General features: G+C 43.1%; 2 protein-coding genes across 2 annotated transcripts; one reads left to right on the plus strand and one right to left on the minus strand.

The window, feature by feature from the left end:
* The first annotated feature begins 3,338 nt into the window (after positions 1–3,338).
* Positions 3,339–7,104, plus strand: LOC131690395 (H(+)/Cl(-) exchange transporter 7). The gene is made up of 6 exons (XM_058976124.1): positions 3,339–3,564; positions 3,642–3,734; positions 4,699–6,024; positions 6,088–6,471; positions 6,530–6,688; positions 6,750–7,104. The coding sequence occupies exons 1-6, from the start codon at positions 3,481–3,483 to the stop codon at positions 6,963–6,965; spliced, it is 2,262 nt and encodes a 753-aa protein (XP_058832107.1). The 5' UTR covers positions 3,339–3,480; the 3' UTR covers positions 6,966–7,104.
* Positions 7,105–7,113: 9 nt separating this feature from the next.
* LOC131690396 (glutamate receptor ionotropic, kainate glr-3-like) lies at positions 7,114–21,421 on the minus strand. Its single transcript, XM_058976126.1, has 3 exons — positions 20,225–21,421; positions 20,023–20,163; positions 7,114–7,508 (listed from the first exon to the last, which is right to left on the minus strand). Exons 1-3 carry the CDS (start codon positions 21,317–21,319, stop codon positions 7,128–7,130), a joined length of 1,617 nt encoding a protein of 538 aa, XP_058832109.1. The 5' UTR covers positions 21,320–21,421; the 3' UTR covers positions 7,114–7,127.
* Between the last annotated feature and the right edge of the window lie 4,575 nt (positions 21,422–25,996).

The following is a 25,996-nucleotide window of genomic DNA, read 5'->3' on the forward strand; positions in this document are numbered from 1 at the left end:
TAATGACGGCCAACATCGTTCAATTGGTATATATTAATAACCCTTATGTTAACAATAGTCGTTTCACTATCTGTCAATTTTTATAATCGTTTGTCTTTAAATCAAGACTTTAAATGAATATGAAGAAAACGAGGGTGTTAATTTTTTTGAAGATATTTTGACGGAGCAATGTTTGGAGAAAACATTTGCCATCAAAACGCACCGCCACAACGACGATTTTAACAGATTGCTAACTGATTTTATCATATTTTTCTGCTGAATGTCAAATGCGAGTAGTTTATTTTTATAAACTACTAAACTGTAAACTACTAAATGTAAAATGATGGTAAACAAAGGCATTGTGCGAAAACATTTAATTCTTACTTTTTTCCTTTTTTATTTTCTTTTTTACATTTTAACGACATTTAGTTAGCTAGCTGGGTAGGGAAAGTTATGAAAATTTAGAGCCGTAGTACTCAAGTGAGAGCAAGAATGTGAAGTATACAGATCGGAAAACTAGAAGTGGCAAGGTCATTAGAACAGGCTTAATACCTTACGGGCTTAACTTTTGTCTTCTGCTGATGGGCATTGAGCTTAGGCAACATAACTACGAATCACTCACTTCTTACATTTCAATTCAATAGCATAAAATATTACGGATTGTGCGCTTTCCACTATCTTCAGCAATTGGGTCATTAAATGAGAAAAAAACTCTTTTTTTATTACATATATCGATAAAACTGATTTTCGTGATTGCAACAATGTATTTTTCCAACTCAGGAAACGTTAAAATAAAATTTAAATTTAAAATAAATAAATATGTTGACAGTCTGAATTTGACACTATCAGAAGGATTTGACATTTCGAATTTCACGACAAACGGAAAACGACGGACTGTTTATCGGACGAGTTTTTCTGTTCGCAGCAGTAGACTTGTTGACAGAACCCACCGCTGAATTGTCAAACAAACGTCTAATGGATTGCCTAATAGTGTGCAAAGCGAATTTAGTTTTGAAAGCGGTGATCACGTTTTTTTCAATGAACTTTTCTCAGTATTATGTCTGGTTGGTTTGTGCTAGAATTCAGCATATTCGATAGGTGCAATCCAAAAAACCGTGATTTAATTTTACTTGTTTTAAGTGGACCGAGTAATTACCTAAATCAAATCTTCTACAGGCGCAGCAAGCTGGAGTAAAACCAGTTGCTTGGCTACGGGTGCAAGTTTCATTGTGATTCCCAAAGTTGGAAACACTCGGCGAGAGCGGCACATTTGAGAACAGTCTGCTCCAACCAATACATACAGTGCAGTGCAGTGTTTAAATATGTCTGCCTGTTGCTGCTGTTGTTTCCGACCCGCCGCCTTGTGGGAAAATGAGCTTGCCCTGACAATGCTGACTTTCACCCCCATATTGGAAACAAAAACGGAGTTCTTCGCTAAAAATGCCTTCAAAAGTCGTCAGAACTCCGAATATGATAAATACTATCATCCTTAGGATTCGCGGTATCATTGGTTTATGATATGTTCCTACGACAGCGGTAATAATCAATGCAAAGTTCTCAAAAATAACAAAAATGATCTCTAGTAAGGTTATTGTATGATACCGTTCTATTCGGGTAGTTTTTGAATGGCAGAGGCGCTCGAAAAAATTTTGCATGGAAAAATTACAGAATGTTATTGAAATGATTCATAATAATGTTCACAAGTTTTGATCAATTTGCTTCACCCAAATCACCCCAAAGAAACACTCATGGTGCTTTTAACTATTTTGTGTACTTGACTTAATCTTTATTCTATGGTTGAAATAACTATAATTTTCAATTTTACTGTGCATCTGGTTTCGACTAACTATAACTATGACCTTTTCGATCAGTTTTACCATGACAATAGATAAAATAAAGGATTAACCATTGTTTTTCAACTGAACACAGTTTACTTTTAAAATTACTGTAAACATGGTTATTTTTTCAGTACTGACCAGTGACCATGCGATCCGCCATGTTTATGAACAAAACTATTTCTCCTTGCGAATATAAGTAAACGTTTCAAAGTACAGTTTATTGGATACCAATTCGAAGGAAGTGAATGCCATAGAAAATGATCACTTGTCGTTTTTTGTGCGATAATTACCAGTGGGATATCTCGGCATTTTTTAATCCGCAATTTATCATCGGTAAATTCAATAACAAAGATGAATACCAAGATTTCATATTGTTTTCTTTTCCATCGGTTAGGAACTGCCAAAGAACCCATGCCTCATAAAGTCTTTGTTGATCCCTACAAGTTAGAACTATCAAAATACGCAATTCTTATCGGTAAGATCTCATATGTTTACGATTAACTGGGTATTACAGATTTTGGTTTTAAGTAACTACATCTAGATCCTGACAGTTTGAGGTGCTCAACAATAAGTTCTGGTGGTATAAACATCTATTTAACCAAATTGTGATGCGGTAACTGCCTTAGACGAGTGCTACAATTAATATACATCTGCAAGTTTTTTTTTTTAAATTAAGTAGTAGAAAGTAAAACTTTAAAAAAATAGTAAATTTAATAAAAAGTACACCATACCGTATATACAGTATTACTATAACATGGTAAACACCAATAGTAATCTTAACAAGCTAACAATTTTCAAAACAACCATGTATATGGTAATTCTCACCTTTCCACGAAAATGAACGCATAGTAAAAATTAACATCAATTCACCATGAAATAGTAAGAAATACCATGTATCTATGTCGGAATGGACATGGTACAAATGACAGAAAACATATTCTAGTCAACCATTATATATTGTCTACCAAAATTCACTGGTACAGTCTTTTTAATTTAAACCTCTAATATAGTAGTTTATACCATGATCTTCGTTTCAGTGTATGATGATTTGTTTGACATGTAAGGATTGCACCCACACAAATCATTTTAAATAATGTGTGAGGCTTGTGAAAGGCAAAAGCAACAAAACAATTGGAATCGCAGTGTTCGGAAGCCATTAAATTTCAAATGCATCGAAATAAATGTGGGGATAGTATTCAGTGTAGAATACAGAATTAAAACAAAAATCGTCTGGCAACTGAGCAGAAAACATTGAAAAGCAGGGATGCTATATTTAAAACATTTTTCTTGTCATCTGATCTTAGCACATGATGTAATGGATGTGTAGTGTAGAGGTTGGAAAATTATTTGAAAATTCTCAAAAAAAATCTGTAAAGTATCGGAGAATTTAGACAAATTTTATATTTCCAAACATCTGCTATCTGGGAAAAAGATTCTGTAACTAAAAATAATTGTTTGATAAATTTGTGATGTTGGAGCAAAATCGGTCAATGTGGCAACCCTGCTGAAAAGAAGACAAATCCGTCAAAACAAAGCGGTAGGCATTTGGATAGTAGATTATTTTTCATTTACGTGTTTCAAAAGTTAAGATTAGGGACTATCGTCTTTTGGTTTCAGTTCTGTGAAGATATTTGTATGTAGATCGACATACCAAAGGCCAAAAATGTCGCTGAAACAGGCGCTAGTCCGCCGAAGACCATCATCCTTGCTCGATGACGACGACAGCGACAACGAGAATCAAGTAACCGTAGGTGTACTAAATGATAACAAATACATATTATAAGTCGCTCTAAAATTAGTCATCACAAAATTGCTATTTTCCAGGAAGCTTCAACAATCAATATAGTGCCGGCTACATCCGGAAACGAGCCTGTATTCAATGTGCAAGAACGGAAGAATCCCCAATCACAGTATGAGGTGAGTGAGTTTTATGCTTCGCTATTCGGCATGTTGCATTATTGCCATCAGCTTGGGCACAATACAATGAAACTATTATGAGGATAGTGATTACAGAGTAGAATATCTAAAAATACTTTATTCAAGCTTCTTACAATTCCATGTGAATCTAATGTGGTTTTCGCTTTAGACGATATAATTTATTTATTCATTTAATATAATTATATCCATTGGACTTGAGAGTCTAAATGGATACAGATAATAGGTTTGTTCCAGCACATGCTTCTTGTCTCTAGTTACTCCTATGCTTACTCCGAATTGCTACTAGATTCGCGAAGTTTTCATAAGTTTCAAATACCGGGACATGGTCCACTTCCATTTTCTTCTGGCACGGGAACAAATCTAATCTGATCTGATTTGAAATCGAAGACTCCACGTCGCGCTCAGTTGTATTATTACACACGTTTCAAAATGTTTACTTTATGTTTATCAAGATAAACATTCGCATGAGCTTGCATTTGTTCCACTAACCCTACGACGTACGTCTGGAGGTTTTTCCCTAGAAGCGAGTTACTGCTATCAGTAAACTCAGTAAATCGATGAATCCTTATTTGTTGTTATAAGAATGTTACGCTTTTTATGAGCTGTATATAGATAAGAACAGTTTGTACCTAGCACGCCTTTCTTATACATCACATCAGTGCTATCACAATCATTCGAACTTTCCTTTGCGAGCACCACTCACTTAGAATAGTCCTTTCGGTAGAAAAGCACAACAGATGATTCATTCGATACGTCTTGCATGCTGGCATGTGCTCAGCTGATAGAGGTGAATTACTTGCATCGCTTCTCAGTGTTAGCAATGACGTACGTCGCAACGCAATGTCCTATCGCAAGTCAGGCGCCATAACTACAGATTTTCAAGAGGTTGCATTTCTTCAATGTGATACCACCATTCGAATTAAATTTTTCTTCTCTTTTGCAGAGTCTTGATTATGATGTGTGTGAGAATGTACTGTGGCAGCAGGAACACAGGAAGATCGAACGGTGGTTTACCGTTCGGAAGGACTTTGCCCGATGGATAATTTCGATGCAGATCGGTGTCGGCACAGCGTTGGTTGCATGCGGAATTAACATCGTAATTGATGAGTTGTCCCGGATCAAATACACATTCTTGAAGCGCACGGTCGATGAAAATGTGTTGACCGGAGACTTGAGTATTCCCTATTTGTATTGGGTATTAACCAACGTAGTTCCGGTGATGATTGGGGCGACACTAGTAGCCTATGTGGAACCAGTAGCCGCCGGCAGCGGTATTCCTCAAGTCAAATGCTACTTGAACGGAGTGAAAATTCCACGAATCGTTCGAATCAAAACATTGGCTGTGAAAGCTGTAGGTGTGGCCACTTCCGTTATTGGTGGATTGGCCGGTGGTAAGGAAGGACCGATGATTCACAGCGGTGCGGTAATCGCGGCCGGACTATCACAAGGCAAAAGTACAACGTTCCGGCGAGACTTTAAAGTATTTCAGTATTTCCGCGATGACCACGAGAAGCGAGATTTCGTGGTTGGTGGAGCGGCTGCCGGTGTTGCGGCTGCCTTTGGCGCTCCTGTTGGAGGTGTTCTGTTTTCACTGGAAGAAGCTGCTAGCTTTTGGAATCAATCATTGATCTGGAGAACGTTTTTCGCATCCGTCATCAGCTCATTCACTTTGAATCTCGTACTGTCGGCCTACAACGGGCTGAGCAGTTTCCGCTACAGAGGTCTCTTTAATCTGGGTGAATTTGAGCCGCTACCTTTCGAATACTACGAACTTCCTGTTTTTATGATTATGGGTGTTTTCGGGGGAATTTTCGGCGCTTTTTGGAATAGCGTCAACACGCACATCAACATCTTCCGGGCCCGGTTTGTCAGATATCGTTGGGCTAAAGTGTTTGAAGCAGCCTTTGTTGCGTGCATCGGAGCAACTTGTGCCTGTGCGATGGCCTATTCGATCAACGATTGTCGTCCCCTCGGGAATGACCCTACCGAGACACCAGTGCAACTATTTTGTAATGATAACGAGTACAATGCTGCGGCCGCTCTATGGTTCCAGACTCCCGAGGCAACCGTAAAAGCACTATTCCATGACCCCCCGGGATCCCATAATCTTCTTACCTTGATGATATTTGTACTGATCTACTATCCACTGTCGTGCGTAACGTATGGATTGAGTGTTTCTCTTGGAATATTCATACCGACGTTGCTGGTGGGAGCGGCGTGGGGACGTCTGACGGCTTCTTTTGTGCTATTGGCTTTTCCTGGATCGAGTGTAAGATAACTTGCGTCAATTCTTCGGAATATTTTCAAGAATAAACAATTGTCTCCGTTGTAGGTGTTTATAAGCCCTGGCAAGTATGCCCTGATCGGAGCTGCTGCCCAGCTAGGAGGAACAGTTCGGATGACTCTCAGCTTAACAGTCATTCTGTTGGAAACGACCGGTAATATTGAATTCGTTCTGCCGATTATAGTTACGTTGATGTCCGCAAAATGGAGCGGCGATTACTTCAATGAAGGAATCTATGATACTCAGATCAAAACGTCTAAAGTGCCTATGCTGCCGTGGCATGTGGAGCCGAAGCTGGAACAAAAGTTTGCGTGCAACATTATGAATCAGCCAGTGATTTGTGTGCGAAAAAGAGAAAAAGTTAACTACATTATTGATATACTGAAAAACACCAACCACAATGGATTCCCGGTGATCGAGGATGACGAATATGTAGGGATTGCGAGCTTTCTACGAAGATACCATAAGTATACAGTTTTATTCTTTACAGACTACCAGAGGAAACGGAGTACTGATTGGTGTAATTCTGCGTTCGCAGTTGGTTGTAATTTTAAAGCACAGCCTGTACATAGAAACTCATCGGCACTGGAGAGATCTGATAACTATTGAACACTTCAGAAAGGAATACCCGCGGTATCCAACGATTATGGTATGTTTTATAAAATCTGGAACAAGAACACACAGTCAATAACCATCATTCTTTTCGGTAGGATCTCCGCATCAGCGAGGACAAAACGCTGAAAAACTACACAGTTGACATGACAAGCTTCATGAACCCATCGCCGTACAGTGTTGGCCCGGAAACGTCAGTTCCGCGAACTTTTCAACTGTTTCGGGCACAAGGTTTACGCCATCTAGTGGTAGTAACTCTCGAGAATCGTGTCCGTGGCATGATCACCCGAAAGGACTTCCTAAGAGACTTGTGATATAAGACAATTTATTTCGTTTCTGTTTTTATGCATCACAACTTTAATTTGTGTACGAATTCGATTTAAACAGTGATGCGACATTTCACAAGACAGCAGTTGAATACTTATTTTATTGAATTAACAAGAACGGTAAGTGATAAGCAAATTACAAACACTCGCTCATTTCATCGATCGTTTGAAGAATACGGCACTCGTATCCATAATCCGGTTTCGCTTCCTAACAAGAGTCAGTACCTTCTCCACCAGAAAGCACCCCGCGGAAAAGCCGAATCCCCATCCGAGCAGTAGCAGTGCCGGCCACACGTCAATAATTGAAACCGGTATGAAACTGCTGCCGCCTGTGCATTTTGGCTTCTTGGTGTAGATCATCGCATGTTCCCTGTCCTGTATGCCGAACTCGCGCAGTTTGAATAGTGCCAGACGAACAATCTCGCGGAACGAGGAGTTTTTCTGTACTGCATAATACGGATCCAAAACGTTTAGGTATGCGATCTCCTGGAGGCCGCACTTTTCGTCTTCCTGGAAGGTTTCGCTGATGACCTAGGGAGAGGGAGAGAAAATGTTTGTGTGTATTTTTATAGATTATACGAGTTGCCTAGTGTCATACGACCGTTACTCAGCTGATGCGACTAACTTTTGAAATGCGACGCAATGCTAGTAAAGGACATTGTCATTCTTATGATATTTAACCTTTAAAATCGCAATATTGTTGTGGGTGAATGGAGAACGGTGAGTCTAGTTATGTAAGGTATGCAAGCTAGGCTCAGATATTGTTTCAAGCTGTTCTCAACACCTATTCTGCAGTTTCTACGCCGCCACCCGCGTTACGGCTTGGTAAGGCCAAACTGGTGTCGAAGGTTGCCTGACGTATTCTTGATGGTCACATCATTAGCGTTTCTGCATTAGAATCGGCAGACAGCCTTTGTTGATTATAAGATTAGGGAATATGTATAAAGTGATATATAAGTGATATAAGTCTTTTTCGCTTCAGATAGTTTATTTTCGCGCCAGTAGAGCCCCTAAAGTGTCTCATGTACGAGTTCCGACGGAAATTGAGGATTCGATGAAAGATACCTCTTCTATGAGATGGTCGTCCAACGGCATCGAAATGTCGGAAGGCAGCGAAGTAAACGAGTTTTACACCAGGGAATGAGACACTTACTACCATTGAAATGAAGTTTGTAAGTAGCACTAATACACATCTAATTTCAGGAACTTCACTGCCCATAATCGCAAGTCAGTCCCATGTTGATAGAACATGGGACTGACTTGCGATTATGGGCAGTGCATGGGATGGCGTTCGGTCAGTGGCCTTCGGCTGACATGTCCCATTCTCATTCGTTCGGAAGTCTTCTTAGTTGGTTGGTAGATGTGTGCTCCTACTTGCAAGTGGATAGATCAATTAGATTGGGTGGTGGACATGTGGATCCTGCTAGTTGTTGACTCTTTTGACCTTGGGTATGAGGCTAGTTCAGGAAAGAAATGCAGGACTGGCTCCTAAGAGATAGATCAGTACTCAGGACTCGATTTTATGATTATTTAAATCGACCAAGCCCACCAGCTCCTAGAAATGCTGAGTAGCCTTTTCGAGTCGGTTTGATTGGTTCAAGTCGAACCAGATGGATATTTTGTTGGCGCTCACGGCGGCACCAAGGCAGTGGACTGTATCTGGAGGTTGAAGACTGACACACTTTTCAATCAACAACCATCTCGTCGTCAGGGTAACGGAAGAAGCACCGAACAGCAAAGTAGTCGCGCGATGATCGAAGGAGGCTTGAATAATGGTAGTACAAAACCAGGGGATTCTATTCGTTCGCTTGTTTATTCATCTTCAATGTTAACATGTTAAAATTCAAATCCATGCTAAAAAACTAGTAAGACTTAGCTAGTGTTCCACTTCGTGATTGTTCAAGAGCGGATGGTTTGGTAGCGAACATATCCCCCACTGTTGTCTTCAATCGGGAGAACAGACAATTTGGAGACTGCTCATCTATAAACCGAACCATCGATACTCTTATCCACCGTTCCCACCAAATTATCTGTTCCTGGGTAGACATGTAAAACCTTTCCTATCTTCCGACATTGCGGTGGGCCATCCTTCTGCCCCAGTAACACGATCATACCGGGTTGAATGCTTGGTTGTATTTGGCGATTTTTCTCTCTTGGCAGCGGATTAAGCAAGTAATCCCAGCTCCATTGCGTCCAAAACTGCTGACGGAGTTATTGGAGATACTGCCATCTTGATAGACGATTTGTTGGCTGATCGCTGTAACTGGGCTCCGGTGTAGCTATTAGGGGGCGACCAATCAAGAAATGGCCTAGATTGACTCAGCGTCTGGATCAGATGTTGCACAGAGAATCCATTACAGTCTCCAGCGGGTGTCACTCGGCAGGTCGGCAGATTTCCCATCAATTGGCTGGAGTCTTTCGGTTTGGAACGAAAGCCAGTAACGCAGCTTCTGGTTATCTTTCTTATGGACGACTTTCCTTTCAGCACCCAGAAACGCGATCGTAACGTGGCTAATAACTCCTCCAGACCAAATAAATGATTTGGGCCTCGTTTGGCATCGATAGAATTCCAAAGAGATAGTGCGTATAGATTATTTAAAGAAACAAACAGCACCAAGAGCTGGCAGGCTTATAAAATCCTCCGCAACAACTATGTGCGTGAACTTAGTTTAGCAAAAAACCTATCAGTTCAGCAAGAAATAAATGAATGTGCTGGCGACTCCAACAGGCTGTATTCTGACGAAGTTACGGCAGAAAAACTGAATAAGTTTTTTTTTTATCAAAAGCATTGAAGAGATTGACGGAGCCATTCCATTACCTACAGGGCGACTAATGAAGGAAAGCGAGGAAACCGAAAATCAGTTTTGTGTTTTCAAGCCTATCAATATGCTCAAACTTAAAGAAATTGTCTCGGACCTTAAAAATTGTTCGAGAGCGGATAATGTTACTAAACGGGTGCTGGTGGATGCGTTTGACATAATTGCTGATAAACTGTTAACAGTTGTTAATAAGTCCGGCAAGGTGTTTTTCCGGAAGCGTGGAAGAAGACGGTCGTAATTCCAGTTCCAAAAGTGACAAATGCATCACGAGCCGAGGATCACAGGCCGATAAATATGCTACCGATCTACGAGAAAGTTTTAGAGACGGTCGTTAAAGAGCAATTGATGGGCTATGTAGATAGTGCTGGTATACTGTTGTGTGAACAATCAGGATTCCGGAAAAATCATTCGCGTGAAACAGCGCTTAATCTATTATTATTATTATTGAAGTGTAAGCAGGCCATTGAGAATGGAAAAGTTGTCTTGGAAGTTTTTGTTGACTTGAAACGAGCTTTTGAAACAATTGATCCCCGTAAACTGATTTGCGTTTTGGAGAAATATGGTGGAGGAAATGCTCTTGAGTGGTTTCGCAGTTACTTAGAAAGACGTACGCAAGTTACAAAGTATAACCGCGCTACATCATCGGAAGCCGAAGTTAACCTAGGTGTTCCACAGGGTAGTGTACTAAGACCACTTTTGTTTATCCTATACATTATCGACATGAGAAACTTTTTGGAAAATGCGGAAATAAACCTGTTTGCCGATGAAACAGTTTTGTTTATCATCGGTAATAGTTTCGATGAGTGCATCAGGCTGCTGAACCTTGAGCTGACGAAGTTTAGTGATTGGTTGAAGTGGAAAAAACTCAAACTGAACATTTCCAAGACCAAATATATGATTGTAACTATGCGTCAGATAAATTAAAGTACTGCAACAGTTGAAATAGATGGAGAGATAGTTGAACGAGTTGCAACTATCAAATATCTTGGGGTCACATTGGACGAAAAACTAAGTTTTAATGAGCACGTGAACTATACAATCCGGAAAGCTGCCAGGAAGTTTGGTGTTCTTAGTAGGATTAACAGGTTTGACACATTGACTCAAAGATAACTGTTTGCAAGACCATAATAGCTCCCCATTTTGATTACTGTGCTTCTATTCTATTCTTAGCATCCAAGAAACAGCGTAAGTGAATGCAGATCTTACAAAACAAAGTAATGCGACTGTTACTACAAGGCGACAGACTAACTCCGCGACATTTGATGCTCAATTGTTTACAATGGATGTCAGTTCAGTAACGTATTGAATATAACACACTTGTTTTCATCTTCAGAGTAATAAATGGAATGACGCCGCAGTACTTGTGTAGCACTGTTGTGTATGGAAGAGATTTGCACCGGTATGAAACCAGACAAGCCGGCAATCTGAGATTGTTGAGCGCTAAGAAATCTTGTACGCAGAACTCTTTATTTTATAAAGGCTACAATTTGTTCAACGCATTACTAGAGTACGCCAAGCGGACAAATAACCTAAGAGAATTTAAGCAGGCATGCAAGATATTTGTGAAGCAGGCGACATTGGATTTAAAAGAGAGAAGGATAGGCATACACGGAAGTGAAGTAAGATTGAAGGAATCTCTCATGAGTGAAAACTATTATCGAAAGATATCTGCTCGTAAAGCTTCCACACTACAAAAGATGTGTATGGGTGTGAGGTGGGCCATCCCAAATATAACATAGTTAGACCGATGTGATGATGTTCTTCGTGCTATGTACGGATGATTTGTATCGAAAGGACTCCGAGAATGTGGTAGTCGTCCTCGAACACACAACACTCTATTTTCGTAGATCGAATTAAGCGGAGCGGTTCTTTTTCATGGTTCATTATAAATCACTTTTTTCAGTTCTTTTATTGTAGAATGATGTCATAGGACTCGTTCGCTAGGATATTTTAGTCGACAGTCACATATAAATCGCTGGACCAACGCGATCACCCACTGGAACTTTCAGAACTAGCTAAACTTGGAAAATACATCCAATCTGTCTTCGTTAACGGCAGGGGCGGCGATTATAATTACCCGTTTAAGTTCTGGAACTGCTACATCCGGGATGTCATCTAGAATCTCCAAATTATACTCGATGGTGCTCAAAAGGCCTGACCCATTCCATCAAAGCTCATTGGTACTTAGGGCAAGTGGAAGTTGGCCTCTGGATATTAAATCCGCTGGATTTTGTTTTGATCGGATGTAATTCCATGTGAAGTTAGCTGTGCTCCTTCAAATTTCTGCCACGTGGTTACAAACACACACTTCAAGTGACGACAACGGCTTTCGTAACCAGGTTAGCATCACCTATCACACCACAGAACCTCATTTGATATCTCCAGCTGGAAGGAATCCAGAACTTTAATCAATACACTGGACAGGAGTCGGGCACCAAGTAACTCCTTTCTTGGAATAGTCATCTCTGCTAGTGGACTTACTGCACAGCATATTATTATTATTATTTATTGGGGCTTTAACCTATAGGTCATTCGCCCATGAAATAAAGCGAAATTACAATTCATAAATGTTACATTTCATTTTGTTTGCGGGGGTTTGCGTAATTCATTTTATTGTTTAAATGCTGTCGTATAGGCCGGCGTCCTTTAGGAAGTGGAGGAGTGCCTCCTCCCGAACCGGGTCGTTGGATAGGGTGTCCCGTATCGAGCCAGTCAGGCCGTACTGACGCCGCAGGTCCTCCAGTTCTCGGCAGTTGCACAGCAGGTGTTCGACGGGTGTTGCAGGAGGCACAGTCTGGGACGGGCTCGCTGGACACGGTGTGTGCGTGGGTTACTCGCGTGTGCCCCACGCGGAGTCGGGAGAGTATTTTTTGTTCCCTCTGGCTGTCTCGGTCGGTCCAGGTGTCGGCTGAGTCTTTGATTTTTTGGGTGTGATTTCGAGAACTCTGCCAGTGGTTGGTGAATCCGTTCTGCAAGCTGGTGTTGAATTCCCTGATGATGTCAATGGTTGGAGTCTCATTAGGGAGCCGGGTCCGGGCCCGTCTACCGATGAGGGCTAATCGGTCGGCGTCTGGGTTACCCTTGATGCCGCTGTGACCCGGAGCCCAGCAGATTGTAACCAGTGGGTCTCGAAGTGTCTCGATGGCCTGAACGAAGGGATGTTTGGAGGTCCCGCTAGCGACGTCCCTCAGGACCGAGAGCGAGTCTGTGAAGATGACCGTCGGTGTATTGGTGGGTCTTTTGATAATTCCCACTGCAATGGCGGCCGCTTCCGCCGAGAAAACTGAGCAGGAGGGAGGTAGGCGGAAGGAGAGCTCGTTCCCCAAGCCGCTGATCCCCGCTCCTACACAGTATCTGCACTAGAAATGACATCATCGACGTAACAATCCAAACGAATGATTCGTGCTGCGACCGGGAACGAACGGCTTTCACCTTCACAAAGCTACATCAGACATCTTGTTGGGCAAGCATGGGGCTGCAGCTGTACCGTAGGTCACTGTTGTGAGTTCCAAGACACGGAGAGCGTCATCCGGGTTTGACTGCCAGGAAATTCGTTGGAATGCTCTGGTGCTATGCGTGTCTGCCGATACATCTTTGTAATGTCGGCAGTTAATGTTCAATCGTTCAATGATTTTTCAGTTTGGGATGTCTTGGCGGATGCGTCGAAAATGACCCGAATTTTGGTTGCGGTGCTCGATGGACGAAGAATGGCTTGATGCGGTAGATAATACACACCTTGGGTAACATCATCGGATTCATTAACCTTGTGACAATGTCCCAATTGTATTTACTCGTCGATAAATTGACAGTACTGCTGCTTCAACTATGGATCCTTTCTAAACCTCCGTTCCAATTAAACGAACCGACGCATGGCCAAGCTTCGGTTGTCTCTCAGCTCTCGTACTGATTCACGGAATGGTACCCAGCACATACCTGAATGCTGATTCTGAAAGCTCCTCCAACTCCCAGAATTGGCGAAGAACATCCGAAACAGGATTTGTCATGGCAACTAAATATTGCTGGAAGGTGGACGCGTCTTCGATGTCTCCGACAACTATCCATCCGAAAATTATCATTCCTCAATATTCGCAAAAGTTAGGAGATGCCAATGAGCATGTCGATATCAGAAGCAATGTTGAAGATTGGATCTACCATAGGTAAGTCAATATCGATTGGCCACGCCGAAATGTCGATTTTTGCCGCAGGAAAAGCTCTAGTTATGTTGGGAACTACTAGACATTCAATACTAGTAGAGAAGTCGGAATGCCTAGTCTCGACCTCCACCACCAGCTTCTCTTTGGCGTAGGTTTTGGTTCCAGCGATAGGTACATACGCAGTTCTTCTTTCGGTGGACATGCGATTGGCCAATGTTTTGCGGAGGAAATTTACTTGGGAACCGCAGTCCAACAGAGCACGACGGTGTCGTCCATCCTCGAGGATCCTTGATTCGTACCACAGCAGTCATAAGCATCACTGTTTCAACGGCTTGGGAATGGTTACAGGACACAACAGAATAGGTGACACGCTGAGGTTCCGAGCGGTTCTCGGAGATTTGTTCTTTCTTTTGGTTAGCAGTTGACATCTTGATTTTAAATGTTTTCTTCGTGTAACAGAGTGTGGTGTCGTTTGTGGCAGCGAGAGCATGTCTTTTTCGATGAGCAGTCAAGGGAACGATGACCAGGGCGAAGGCAATTAAAACAGATTTTCAACTCCTTTACCTTCTCGATTCGTTGTGCTGGTGATGGTTTGTTAAACTCCGGACATTCTAAATGAGGATGGCTGCCGAAACATACCTGACAGAAACTGCTAGCGGCCACAGTAGTTGCAGGGTGGGTTTTCTGGTTGTTTGGTTTTGGACCCGATTGCTACTTGACAAATGAATCCTTTGATGTCATCACATGACGAATTCTGGAACCGTTCCAATGCTTGGCATTTGCTTCGTAAAGATGCTACAGTATCTACATACTTGGGCAGCTTGACGTGCTGGTGTGTCCTTTCCCATAGTTGAAGAGTTTGGTCATCTGGCCGTGATGTAAGGATCTTCGTGAGAATAAGACCAGAAAGTTCATTAACTAGTCCTTGGTACTCGAGACCACCAACGTGTCGGTTGAATGTCTTCACTAGCTCGAGTAAGTCCTTATGGTTACGATTGGTCATCGGTTTCATCTTGAGCAACCCTTCAAGATGAATATCGACGATTACTCGTGGGTTTTCGTATTGGTCGCTGAGCTGTTCCCAAGTTTGCTGAAAATTGTTGTCAACGATCATATTTGCCGTAATCCAACCGGATGCAACCCCTCAGCGTTTTATCTAGATGATGTAACTTCACTGCAATGTCTTGGAACATCGTTCGAAATTTCGACCAATTTTCAACCTTCCCATCCAATGTTGGAACTGGAGCTCTAATGCGCTCGCATGCAACCTCACTGCTCGAAAAGGTAACCATGGAATCATATAAAGGTGACTACTTATTACGGGCGTAAATAACGGCTTGGAGTTGGGACCCAAAAAGCATGGAAGAAGACAAAAACAACAAAAATAAAAAAAATAACAGAGCAAGTGTGGTGATTCCGTTCGCAAAAGGTGTGTTAGCAAAGCAAAATAAACAAGTGCAACAGTGAGTGCAACAGCAGGAGCAGCCCAGGGAAGCCATATCGAGCACGAGCGACGACAACCCAACTAGACGCCAAGGAAAGCTAGGGTTTCAGGTGCACACGCCGAAACCAACCATTATCCAAGAAGACCAGCAGTCTGGGTTACCTAAAGTGACTAAGTTGAGCCAATCAATCGAAGAACCTGCGAATTCGTGAAAAGCAAGAGCAACGTGCACGGACAGATCAAGGATCTAGAGAGCATCAAATCCGCCGTAACAGTAGCCGATTGCGCTACGGGAGAGAGTTGAAAACGCCGAAAAGACGCTAAAACCACGTAGATAGCGAAAGCAGAAGCCTATGAGATGCCGAAGGGTGACCAGTATTCTCGTTATGTGAAAAGAGTAAAAGAAACACCAGGAGAGGACGAGCAAACGAAGAAGTCAAAGAAGGTTAGTGAAAGACAGCGAAACAGTCGACAATTTCAGAGTGAATGGCGAAGCGTAGAAAAGAGGAGGGAAAAATAGAAAGAAAAGAAGAAAAATAAGACCTTCGGGCAAGCCAGGAGAAGTGCAAGGGAGACGTTCTAGTCATCAAAGCAAACGACGGCGTGACGTACGCTGCGATTCTCAAAAGAGTGACAGAGGATCTCAAGCTGAAGGAGAGCGTTTTAAGAGCCAGGCGCACTATAAAAGGCGAAATGCTGTTCAGGCTGAAGAAAGATTCATTGATCAAGAGCTCGGCCTATCGGGAACTTGTGGCAGAAACGGTGGGAGGAGAAACGAATGTGAGAGTTTTAGTTCAGAAAGCAGTGATGGAGAGCAGGAATCTGGACGAGATTACAGTGGAAGATGAAGTAAGGAACGCGCTAATGGAGCATTGTAACCTTGAGAAAGCAGATATCAATCAAGTTGAGGCAGGCATGCAGTGGCACAGAGACAGCAGTGATAACAACCGCAGCCAACAAGCTTATGTCGACCAGAAAGATCAAAATCGGATGATCGATGTGCTCGTTACGATTGATGCCTAGAGTCACTAAACAAACGGAGAGATGTTTCAGATGCCTGGGTTTCGGCTATCAGGCAAGAAACTGAAGAGGCCCGACAGATCTGATCTGTGCAGAAAATGTGAGGAGAAGGCACACATTGCTGGAGACTGCACAAAGCAACCGAAGTGCTTGCTCTGCACAAATGGGGGCTGCAAAAACCACATGAGGGGAGGCTTCTTATGCCTAAAGTACAAAAAGGTGAAGGCACGGCAGTGATGATTGAGGTAACCCAGCATAACCGCAATCATTGTGACATTGCACAGCAACTGTTGTGACAGTCAACAACAGAAACGAAGTGCGACGTTGCAATTATTGCAGAGCCGTATCATGTTCCTCCCGATAACGGAAACTGGGTGGTGAATAGTGCAGCGATGGCGGCAATTTCCCTGTCGGACGAATGCCGGTTGTTACAGGAGATTTTACCGCTTTTGTCGTGGAGCGGGGTAGCAGGTTGAGCAACGCAAGAAGTTTCAGTCTATTGGAAGCCCTGGCGAAGCTGGATGTAGAATTGTGCAACGAAGGTTCCGTTAGCACATTCCATAGAGACGACCGGGAATCCATCATCGACGTAACATTCTGCAGCGTGTCACTGATGGATAACATGAATTGGCGAGTTAGTGGGCAGTACACACAGCGACCATCAGGCGATCCACTACATCATTGTTCAGCGCTCTCCGAGGACTGGCGAGCGGAAGTGGAAAATATTGGACTTCGACCATGATCTTTTTGTGGAAGTACTTCGTGCTGACAGCCCCAATTTCGAATGCTGATAAGCTGTCGAAAACATTAGCGAGAGTGTGTGACGTAGAAATGCCGAGGAAAATGGAGCCCAGAAACTTCCGGCGTATTGGTGGAACGCCAGGCTCAGCATAGGTAAGGTAAGTCCACTCGCTACAAGGAGCTGGTCAGAGAAGAAGATGCCAACCCATGGGGCAACGTTTACCGCGTCGTGTTGGTCAAGATTAAAGGTCCAACGACGCCAGCTAAAACGTGCGCTGACAAATTGAAAATTATCGTGGAGGGTCTTTTCCCGAAGCACGACCCAACTGCATGGCTGCCCAAACCGTACGTTGATGCAGACGATGGAAATGCTGGTGACAATCGAGTCTCCAACGATGAGCTCCTTACAGTGGCAAAAGTGCTGAAAGCGAAGAAAGCTCCCGGTCTGGACGGTATCCCCAACGTGGCACTGAAAACCGCGATCCTAGCATTACTGGACATGTTCAGGCTAGTTCTATAGAAATACCTGGACGAAGGCTACTTCCCGGATAGATGGAAGATCCAGAAACTGGAGTTGCTGTCAAAACCAGAGAAGCCACCAGGAGATCCAGCATCATATCGGTATTTATGCCTGCTGGATACTCTTGGTAAACTTCTACGCTGAAAGTGAGAATAGAACAGAACTATCTGTGTAAGGTCCTGAAAAATTACTTCCAGAACCGAGTACTGGTCTACGAAACGAAAATGGGGCAGAGGTCGATTTGGGTCACGGCAGGAGTAACTCAGGGCTCCATACATAGTCCAACGCTCTGGAATATAATGTACAACGGAATGTTAACACTGGAACTGCTCAGGGAAGTTGAGATCGTTCGCTTTGCGGATGACGTTGTCCAGACGATAATCGGCGAGACCCTTGAGGAGTTGGAGATGTTGACGGCGGAGACAATATGCATCGTGGAAACCTGGATGGCTTACGTCAATTTGCAGCTGGCTTAGCACAAGATGGAGGTAGTGTTGGCCAGCAACCGTAAAAAAATCCAGCGTGTCGTGATTAGCGTCGGAGGACAATTTATCCCATCTATGCGTTCGCTTAAGCACCTGGGTGTGATGGTCGGCGATCGGTTAAATTACAACAGCCATGTCGACTATGTTTGTGATCATGCCGAATAACGGAGGAGCAAGATGCAGCACGAGACGCCTCCTGGCGGATGTCTCATCCTCAATACTGAGGTAAGGTGTACCGGCTTGGGCTGCTGCGCGGAACTCAAAGCGGAACCGGACGAAGTTGACGTTTTGCCTAATGGCTGTTCGTGTCGCGAGTGCGTACCGAACAATCAGTATGCGTAATTGCCGGGGTGATTACCATCTGCATCACTCTCACCGAGGACGTGAAATGCTACCAGCGGTGCACGTAATGCAAAGAGACTGGTCCTAGCGGACTGGTTGGCTAAGCGGCAGCAGAAGCGGGACAAGACGGAGAAAGAGAGGTGGACCCACCTACTTATCCCAAATGTGTCGGCTTGGGTGTATAGGAAGCATGGAGATGTGAACTTTCATTAGACGCAGTTTTTGTCCGGACACGAATGCTTCCGGAAGTACTTGCATCGGTTTGGACATGCTTCGTCACCCCTTTGCTCGGAGTGTGCAAATGTGCAAGAGCCACCGGAACACGTGGTCTTCGAATGCCCTAGGTTCGAAGAAGTTCGTAGGGGCATGCCTGGCGTGACAGTTGGCAATGTCGTGGAAGAGAAGTACCACGACGAGCATACCTGGGACGCTGTCAACAGAGTGGTTACGAATATACTCTCTGAGCTGCAGAGGATGTGGCGAAGGGACCAACAAATTAGCACCATTGGCTAGAAAGTCGCTGTGAAACAAGAAATCGGGTTTCGGGAGAAATTACACGGTGTAGACTAGATCCACCGCCGGGGGCCAGTGCAGTAGTACGCAACGTAGCACTGGGTTCGGGTCCTCGGTGCGCCAGCGAATCGGACGTCAGGCTTCGCCGCACCAACCTCGACACCCTACCGGATAGTTCTTGAGTAGGCTAGATCCACCGGGAATTAATGCGAGTAGATCGCGTCGAGCGGGTCGTTGGGGAGCCAGTGAACCGGAAGCTACACTCCACCCGGAATCGCTGAATGGACCTCAGCACCTACTGGCTGGCCCATTGAGTAGGCTAGGTCCACTGCCGGGGACTAGATCGAGTACATCGGGATGAAGCGGGGAGCTAAATGACTCACGGAAACAAACATCGGTAGGGTAGATTCGCTGCCGTGGATTATCCGACTAAATCGTGACAAAGATGGGAGCCAATTGGGTTACGAAACAAACACCGGTACCGAGAGAAATTCCGCAGCCGGGGAACTCTCAGTCGGAGTATGAAAGTTCACCGCTGGATAATATCCGAGTAGATCTCGATAAAGCTAGAAACTAAATGGCTCGAGGAAGCGGGTATCGGTGTCGGTAGTAATTCCAGCGTCGGGGAACTATTGGTCGGATTAGGGTGAGTTCACCGTCGGGGAGTATCGGAGTAGATCGTGATAAGGCCGGGAGCTGAATGACTCACGGACACAGGAGCTAAATGGCCTATGGAATCAGCATTTCGGATTTACGGAATTTCCGAGTTTTGACATTATAAACACTGATGTATCACCATATGTAAACGGCAATGCTCTTAGACTATGAAAAAGATAGTAAATCTGAATAGAAGATTGAAGTCAGACCTTACAACGAAGCTCGTGGTGCCATGCAAACCCAGAAAATATCTGCTATTCTCTTACTCTTATTCTACGTTAGATAACAAGATGCGGAATCACAAATGGATATTGTTCAGAACGCTTTCTCTCTGTTATCATGACACTTACCTTGTAACCCACTGCCAGTTCTACGTGGAAAGCATACAGTCCTTCGCGAATTTTTTTAATCCCTTCATCCAACGGAATGAAGCCGTTATGGTTCTTCATTTTGCGTTCGTAAATTGCCTTCCGTATCGGCTCCGTTTCGTGCTACAGTCAAATTCATCAAGACAATTATTAACTTGGAATTGATCTAGAATTTTAAACCCACCGTTATGTAGTACTTATTGTAGACTATATCCTGCGCTCCTACTCCCAGTGCAGAGTTAAGCAGATCCTGCAACGTACGAATCTTGCTCGACGGTGACTGAAGCAATGCCACAATGTTGGCCGAGTAGCTGGCGTAGAGAAACATCAGTATAATCAAGCTCAGCAGTATTAGACATCGCGCCGGAAGTGACTTCGGATCCAGATATGAACCTTGCTGACAGGACGCCCCAAACATGTTCATGATCGTGTCCAGCAAATTCGGACGAAAATCTCCCGGATAACAAACGGTGGTGTATCGAAACTCCACCAACATTATTATCAGCAAAAGGATCGCCGAAAGAATGATGAAGCTGATGATACAAAGCCAAACGGATCCGTTGAATGGCAGTAGAAAGACGTTGTCGGTGATCGAAAGCTTGGGCGATCGAAATATGAATTTAATTCGGGTCTTGGTGGTCATCGAGAGGTAATCGATTTGCTTAATCCGATCGGCGGTGAAAAATAGTGCCGTTCCACCGAGATCAGCTGTATCACTCTGTAGTTCACCGATCATACCGCTGAAGCGACCGGTTGTTGAATTAAAATAACCCCACGAGTTCACGTAACTGAACTGTACCGTGGCGTTGAAGCTCTGCACGAAATACTTGGTGAGAAAGTAATTGTGTTTCGTTATCGAATCTATATGTTTATCCCGGTAGTCTTCTAGATGGTTCAGAGTATCGTTCTGGGTTACCACCATCGATGCTCTGAGTTTGAAGTGATTCATATTTTGTCGACGAACAGCACTGATCGAGGTGGATTGTAGTTTCTTGATCACTCCGTGTCTCCAGTAGCCGAATAATTCCACGATTAGGTCAGTTTCCAGCGAGTAGCGATAAACTGAAATGTTTTGGGATGTTACTTGTTTCACGAAATGATAGCATTTTAATTGTAGATCACCTTGTCGAATTGAAAAACTATCCGTCTTCACTGAAGCACAAATGTAGTAAATTTCATTACTGATCAACACACGAAGATCGCTGAAAAACTCCAGAAAATAGTTACAATCCAACTCGTTCCTATTCATAACAATCCACTTGACGCGATAATACAGCATTTGACCGGATGCCTTCAGTAACTGCTTCGTTCCTGGGCACCCTGCATCGACAACGATCAGGTTCTGATGTTGGTTGAGATCGTTCCAGGGTAAATGATCAGGATTTTCATCACTAATTTGAAGAGCGACCTTTTTCGATGGTACTTGAACAGCGTTAACGCTGCGCCAGAATTGAAGTTTATCAGTTTCATTCCAACAGACCAGAACCGACACCCGTACCGGAGCGTGAAGACATTGGATTAGATCTCCAACTGTGGTAAACAGTGGGGAACCAGAAACATCTTGAACGGTGCCCAGGAGGAGAGCGATTAATGTACCGATAGAGAGTTGCATATCGTTTCGAATAACGGATTTCATCGGTTGTAAGATTCGTTTTATATTTATTTGAATTGCCTATCAAATCCGTTCAGCAGTTTGGGGCGTGACTTCATGTTTAATATTTAATGATTTCTACGATTTTTCTTTTTACAGGAAGAAAGGACTAGCAATGGAAATATGCTGTGATAGGGTGGACAGAACTACGATTGGTCCGAGTTTATGCAAATGGACGGAAAAAGGATTTGTGGTATTAAATAGGTTAAATATTTCTACCTCGTGGAACAGTTATGGAATATACGTTTTAAGCAATTCTCATCAGAATCCGACACTAACTTAGCGACAGGACTAAGCTAGCGCTGGATTGACGCTAGCTTCAAACGCTAACTTCAAATGCTTCCTGAGAAAACCCATAGTCAAGCGTCACTAAGTTGGTGTCGGATTCTGATGAGACGAAGTCGAAACACAAATTCCATAACTAACGCGCAAAGATGGTTTTTACCAAAATTGTTCTCCACTAAGAAGAAATATAGCATAGTGCTCCTAGAACAATTTAAGGAGTATTCCACGAGTTTTCAATTCTTCCACGGATTTGAGAAGGGGTTCGACTACCCTATTTCCAGTTCGGTTACAACCCCATCATCACCGACAAAGTTTATTGCCATCGAACATAGCCCACAAGGTCATCGACGCGAGGCTGCATTATTGCATCTTTTACCCAACCCTACAACATTGAATGTCACGCGTCATCAGCTACTAAAGATAGTGTTGCACAACTACCGACCATCTAGTCAACCGTGACTATGGGCATGGGGGACACACCACGACCTCATTGGAAATTCTTTCCTGTAAGTATGATGGAGATTCTGCTGTGGATATGAAATCAAACACAATTAGACTTGATAATGAAGTTCGAAGCCGCCGCTCAGCTGTAGCCGTGTCTATCTAAAACCAACCGGGCATAATGTGCATTAATAGTGGGAGGAGGGCATTCGACGGTTTTGCAATCAAAACATATAATCAGTTGAATCATTCATCGGCGAGAAATTACAGCCCTTCGTCGGATAACGATTGCATTCTAAACGACCATTTCTAGATCAAATAGTAAAGGAGAGGAGCTTTATTGCTGAAGTAGTTGTATACCTTATTCGAACACATTAGAACATGTGCTTTAGTACTAATTATACATGGGTAGATTTGCTAGTGCAGTTTTGTTTTCCAAATAGGCTTATTTCTATGTAATAAATAAATCAAATGTGAATGACATGCCGCCCATGTTCCGTTGGAAACGCGATGTTCACGAACGTGCGAAATGTGCAATCAACGGGGCTATTCTATATCTATTAAAAAGACCGCTGGGAACATCGGAGTAACGATTGAGCATCTAAGCAATCCATCAACTCATTAGACTACTCTATTTAGTGACTTGATTCCGTATTCGTACACTTCTTGTGTTTTTATTTGATATCGTCTCATAACTACTTGCTTGTGCTATCGAATATCGCTATTGTTATGTTAATGTCAGAGGGATCAGCTTCCTCTATATTTACGAAATATTATAAAATCGTCGTTATTATTTGTTTTCGTTCCAAAATAACAATGAGTTTATCTTTTTTATCCTTATAGGTAAACTCACTGTCATTTTGGAACGAAAGCTAATAATTTCTCATTGTAATGGTGGTAAATTACCTTGTGTTGAACATGAAAAGCCTCATAGCAAACGATTCCAACATTCCAATCTAAATTCAGAATAATCCGTGGGATGAATGGTTTAAACAAGTTTGATTATATAGAAGAGATGCCCCATCGACAAGGAGATAGAATTGACGTTATTGTTATTGTAAGACCTGGACCAAAACCGATAGGACGTGCATGCACAGACTCGTCGGATTTATAGGAGTATTTTCTTGTCGAAATGATTGAAACGAAAACATCTGTCACAACAGGATAGACAGGATAGACGACCGAGTCGGATCAGACTCCACAGAGCTCGGCATCTATTCACCCTCGCCATTCAGTGGAACATCAACGGCTTGAGATATATCCTCGGGGACCTGCAAACACAATTTCTCGATTTGAACCGCTCTACCTCGCCATCTATGAGATAACCCATCCCAACTCCGCCGTTGACCCGTCCACTTGATAACAGGATCGATACGGGTGGGAAATGACCAGAGGATATCAAACTATCAAACCATGGGTCTGAGCATCAACGGCGGAACTTCTGTCGGAGTCTCTCCACCTCGCCGAACTAGTTCGGTTGCCAAGTGAATATCATCCTCTATTCGGTGCTTCATCGTCTCCATCCACGAGGGACCATCGACATGCAATATAAACTAATCAATTTCTTCAACCGGATCCTAACACTGTTCGCCAGCCCACTACGCCGCCTGGGTCTCCGACAAATACTGCCACAGGGCAATGAAATACTCCAAGCCATCGACGGAAGTGACGCTATGGTCTTCAACGATGACAGCACAACTTTCATCCGCAGAAATTACTCATCCGTCCTAGACGTCACCTTCTGCTCCAACACTATTGCAGGCTGGGCGAGTGCTGACCACATAGCACCCAAATTTACCCGCCCATCGGCGATGGGTGTACGAGAACGCCGACTAGGACGCATTCAACGCAGCACTCCAGTCAAAATCAAGAAATCGTCCCCTCCAATAAGTCTTCTCTCGTGTACCGCAAAGACTCTAGAAAGAATGATCAACCGATACTCAGTGGGAAAAAGTATCAAAAACGTGACTTTATTTATAGAAAACTAGCTAATGCCCATCGCGCGTTGCTGCGACTTTCAACGAAATAGGAGGAAAACATAATTTGTTCCGAAACGCCATCTGGCGGGCAGATAATTCCCAACCAATAGCACATAAGCACGCTCCAAAACAGATGCCTACTATGTATAAATTTTTACGGCAATCGGTCAAGCCGTTTGGGAGTCCATAAATAATATGTCCACACGAAATATGTGTACCCATTTTACTCCTAGTCGCACTTGAGTTATGAGAGGAACATAGGGTAAAACGGACAGACATGTTTCGTGGGAACATGCTAGCTACCTTCACTATTGACTATTTAACAAAAAAAACTTTATCAGCCGCTTTCCGAAATGTGGTATAATTATAAGTATAATTTCACCCTTATATAAGTGAAGGATTGTGGGTAAAACGGGTAAACACGTTTCGTGCGGTCATTTCAAGTATGTTCAATCGATTCCCTGAACTGGTTTACATAAGCACAAAACAACATTAGTGAGCAGCTTTCAGCCTCATTCTAAAATTATGAGTAAGGTATAGCTTCACACATATATTATGAGAAGAATCAGGGTAACACGGGTAAACGTTTCGTGCTGTCATTCTAACTACAGACACATTACACAGACTAGCGAAGTGTCAAAAAGTGCAGCCAAACGAGGATAAGGGTTTTGAGAGGGGACGTACAAGAGGAAGCCCATGCAAAGCTTATGGGAGCTTCCGTGATGCCAGTTTACATTCATGGTTGCTAGTTTTACAGTTTTTCTCTCCGCAAGTTTGTTATATAAAGTCTCTGTAATTCTAACTATCTCCAATTTATTCCTCGGAATCTTGTACATAAGAAATCCTACTTTTCACCAGTCACATTCAGCCTCATTGCGAGAAGTACAGCCAGGATTAACTTTACACTTGAGTTATCGGAGGAATTTGGGGTGAAAGGGGTACACATGTTTTATCTAGTCATTCTAGCTATCTTCAATTGATTCCCTGGACTATTGAACATAAAAGCAATTATTTTTGATCAGCCTCTAGTAAGGTATATCTGAAACACTTGTATTATGTGAAGAATTGGGGTAAAATGGACATAAACTTTCGTGAGGTCATTATAACTATCTTTAATCGATTTCACGGGGTTTTACCTTATGAAACAACGGGAATGTTTTCCCAACACTTTGCTTACCAGAGCGAGGCCGTGGACTTTATATCTCACCTAATATTCCTTGGGCTGTGGTCCTGCTTCCGTGGTTGGGTTTTCTTTCTTAGGAGGACGTCTGGAGTTTTAGAACTTTCAAACTTGATTTTCTTTCGTTAGTTAAAGAAGCACTGTGAATCACTTTGAAACTTGAAACTTAATTTATTCAGAAAATATTTACAAAAGTTATCTTAAAGCTACATGTTGCCCGCGCGATTCATATATCGCTACGGGAAAATTTGTCCCTTTTAGTCCTTAAGTTTTTCCCTATTCTCCTGAGATACGGTGTAGATTTCCTATGGCCTTAGAAGGGCGCAATTCCTATTTGTTTACTTATATATTTGGCCCTGCCTCTTCAAGACTGACGTATTTAACCACAATACGGATTCCTGCTATTCAATCCTTCCAGTC

This window comes from Topomyia yanbarensis, chromosome 3, assembly GCF_030247195.1.
Source record: "Topomyia yanbarensis strain Yona2022 chromosome 3, ASM3024719v1, whole genome shotgun sequence".
In the NCBI taxonomy this organism is placed as follows: Eukaryota; Metazoa; Arthropoda; class Insecta; order Diptera; family Culicidae; genus Topomyia; species Topomyia yanbarensis.

What these genes read in the sequence shown, in the direction of transcription:
- LOC131690395 (XM_058976124.1), top strand. Translation starts at nt 3,481, where the DNA reads ATGTCGCTGAAACAGGCGCTAGTCCGCCGAAGACCATCATCCTTGCTC. An exon ending in ATCCCCAATCACAGTATGAG is followed by an intron (nt 3,735 to 4,698) that starts GTGAGTGAGTTT and finishes TCTCTTTTGCAG; the next exon opens with AGTCTTGATTATGATGTGTG. An exon ending in TGGCTTTTCCTGGATCGAGT is followed by an intron (nt 6,025 to 6,087) that starts GTAAGATAACTT and finishes TCTCCGTTGTAG; the next exon opens with GTGTTTATAAGCCCTGGCAA.
- LOC131690396 (XM_058976126.1), bottom strand. Translation starts at nt 21,319, where the DNA reads ATGCTGTATTATCGCGTCAAGTGGATTGTTATGAATAGGAACGAGTTG. An exon ending in ACAATAAGTACTACATAACG is followed by an intron (nt 20,164 to 20,224) that starts GTGGGTTTAAAA and finishes ATTTGACTGTAG; the next exon opens with CACGAAACGGAGCCGATACG. An exon ending in AACTGGCAGTGGGTTACAAG is followed by an intron (nt 7,509 to 20,022) that starts GTAAGTGTCATG and finishes CCCTCTCCCTAG; the next exon opens with GTCATCAGCGAAACCTTCCA.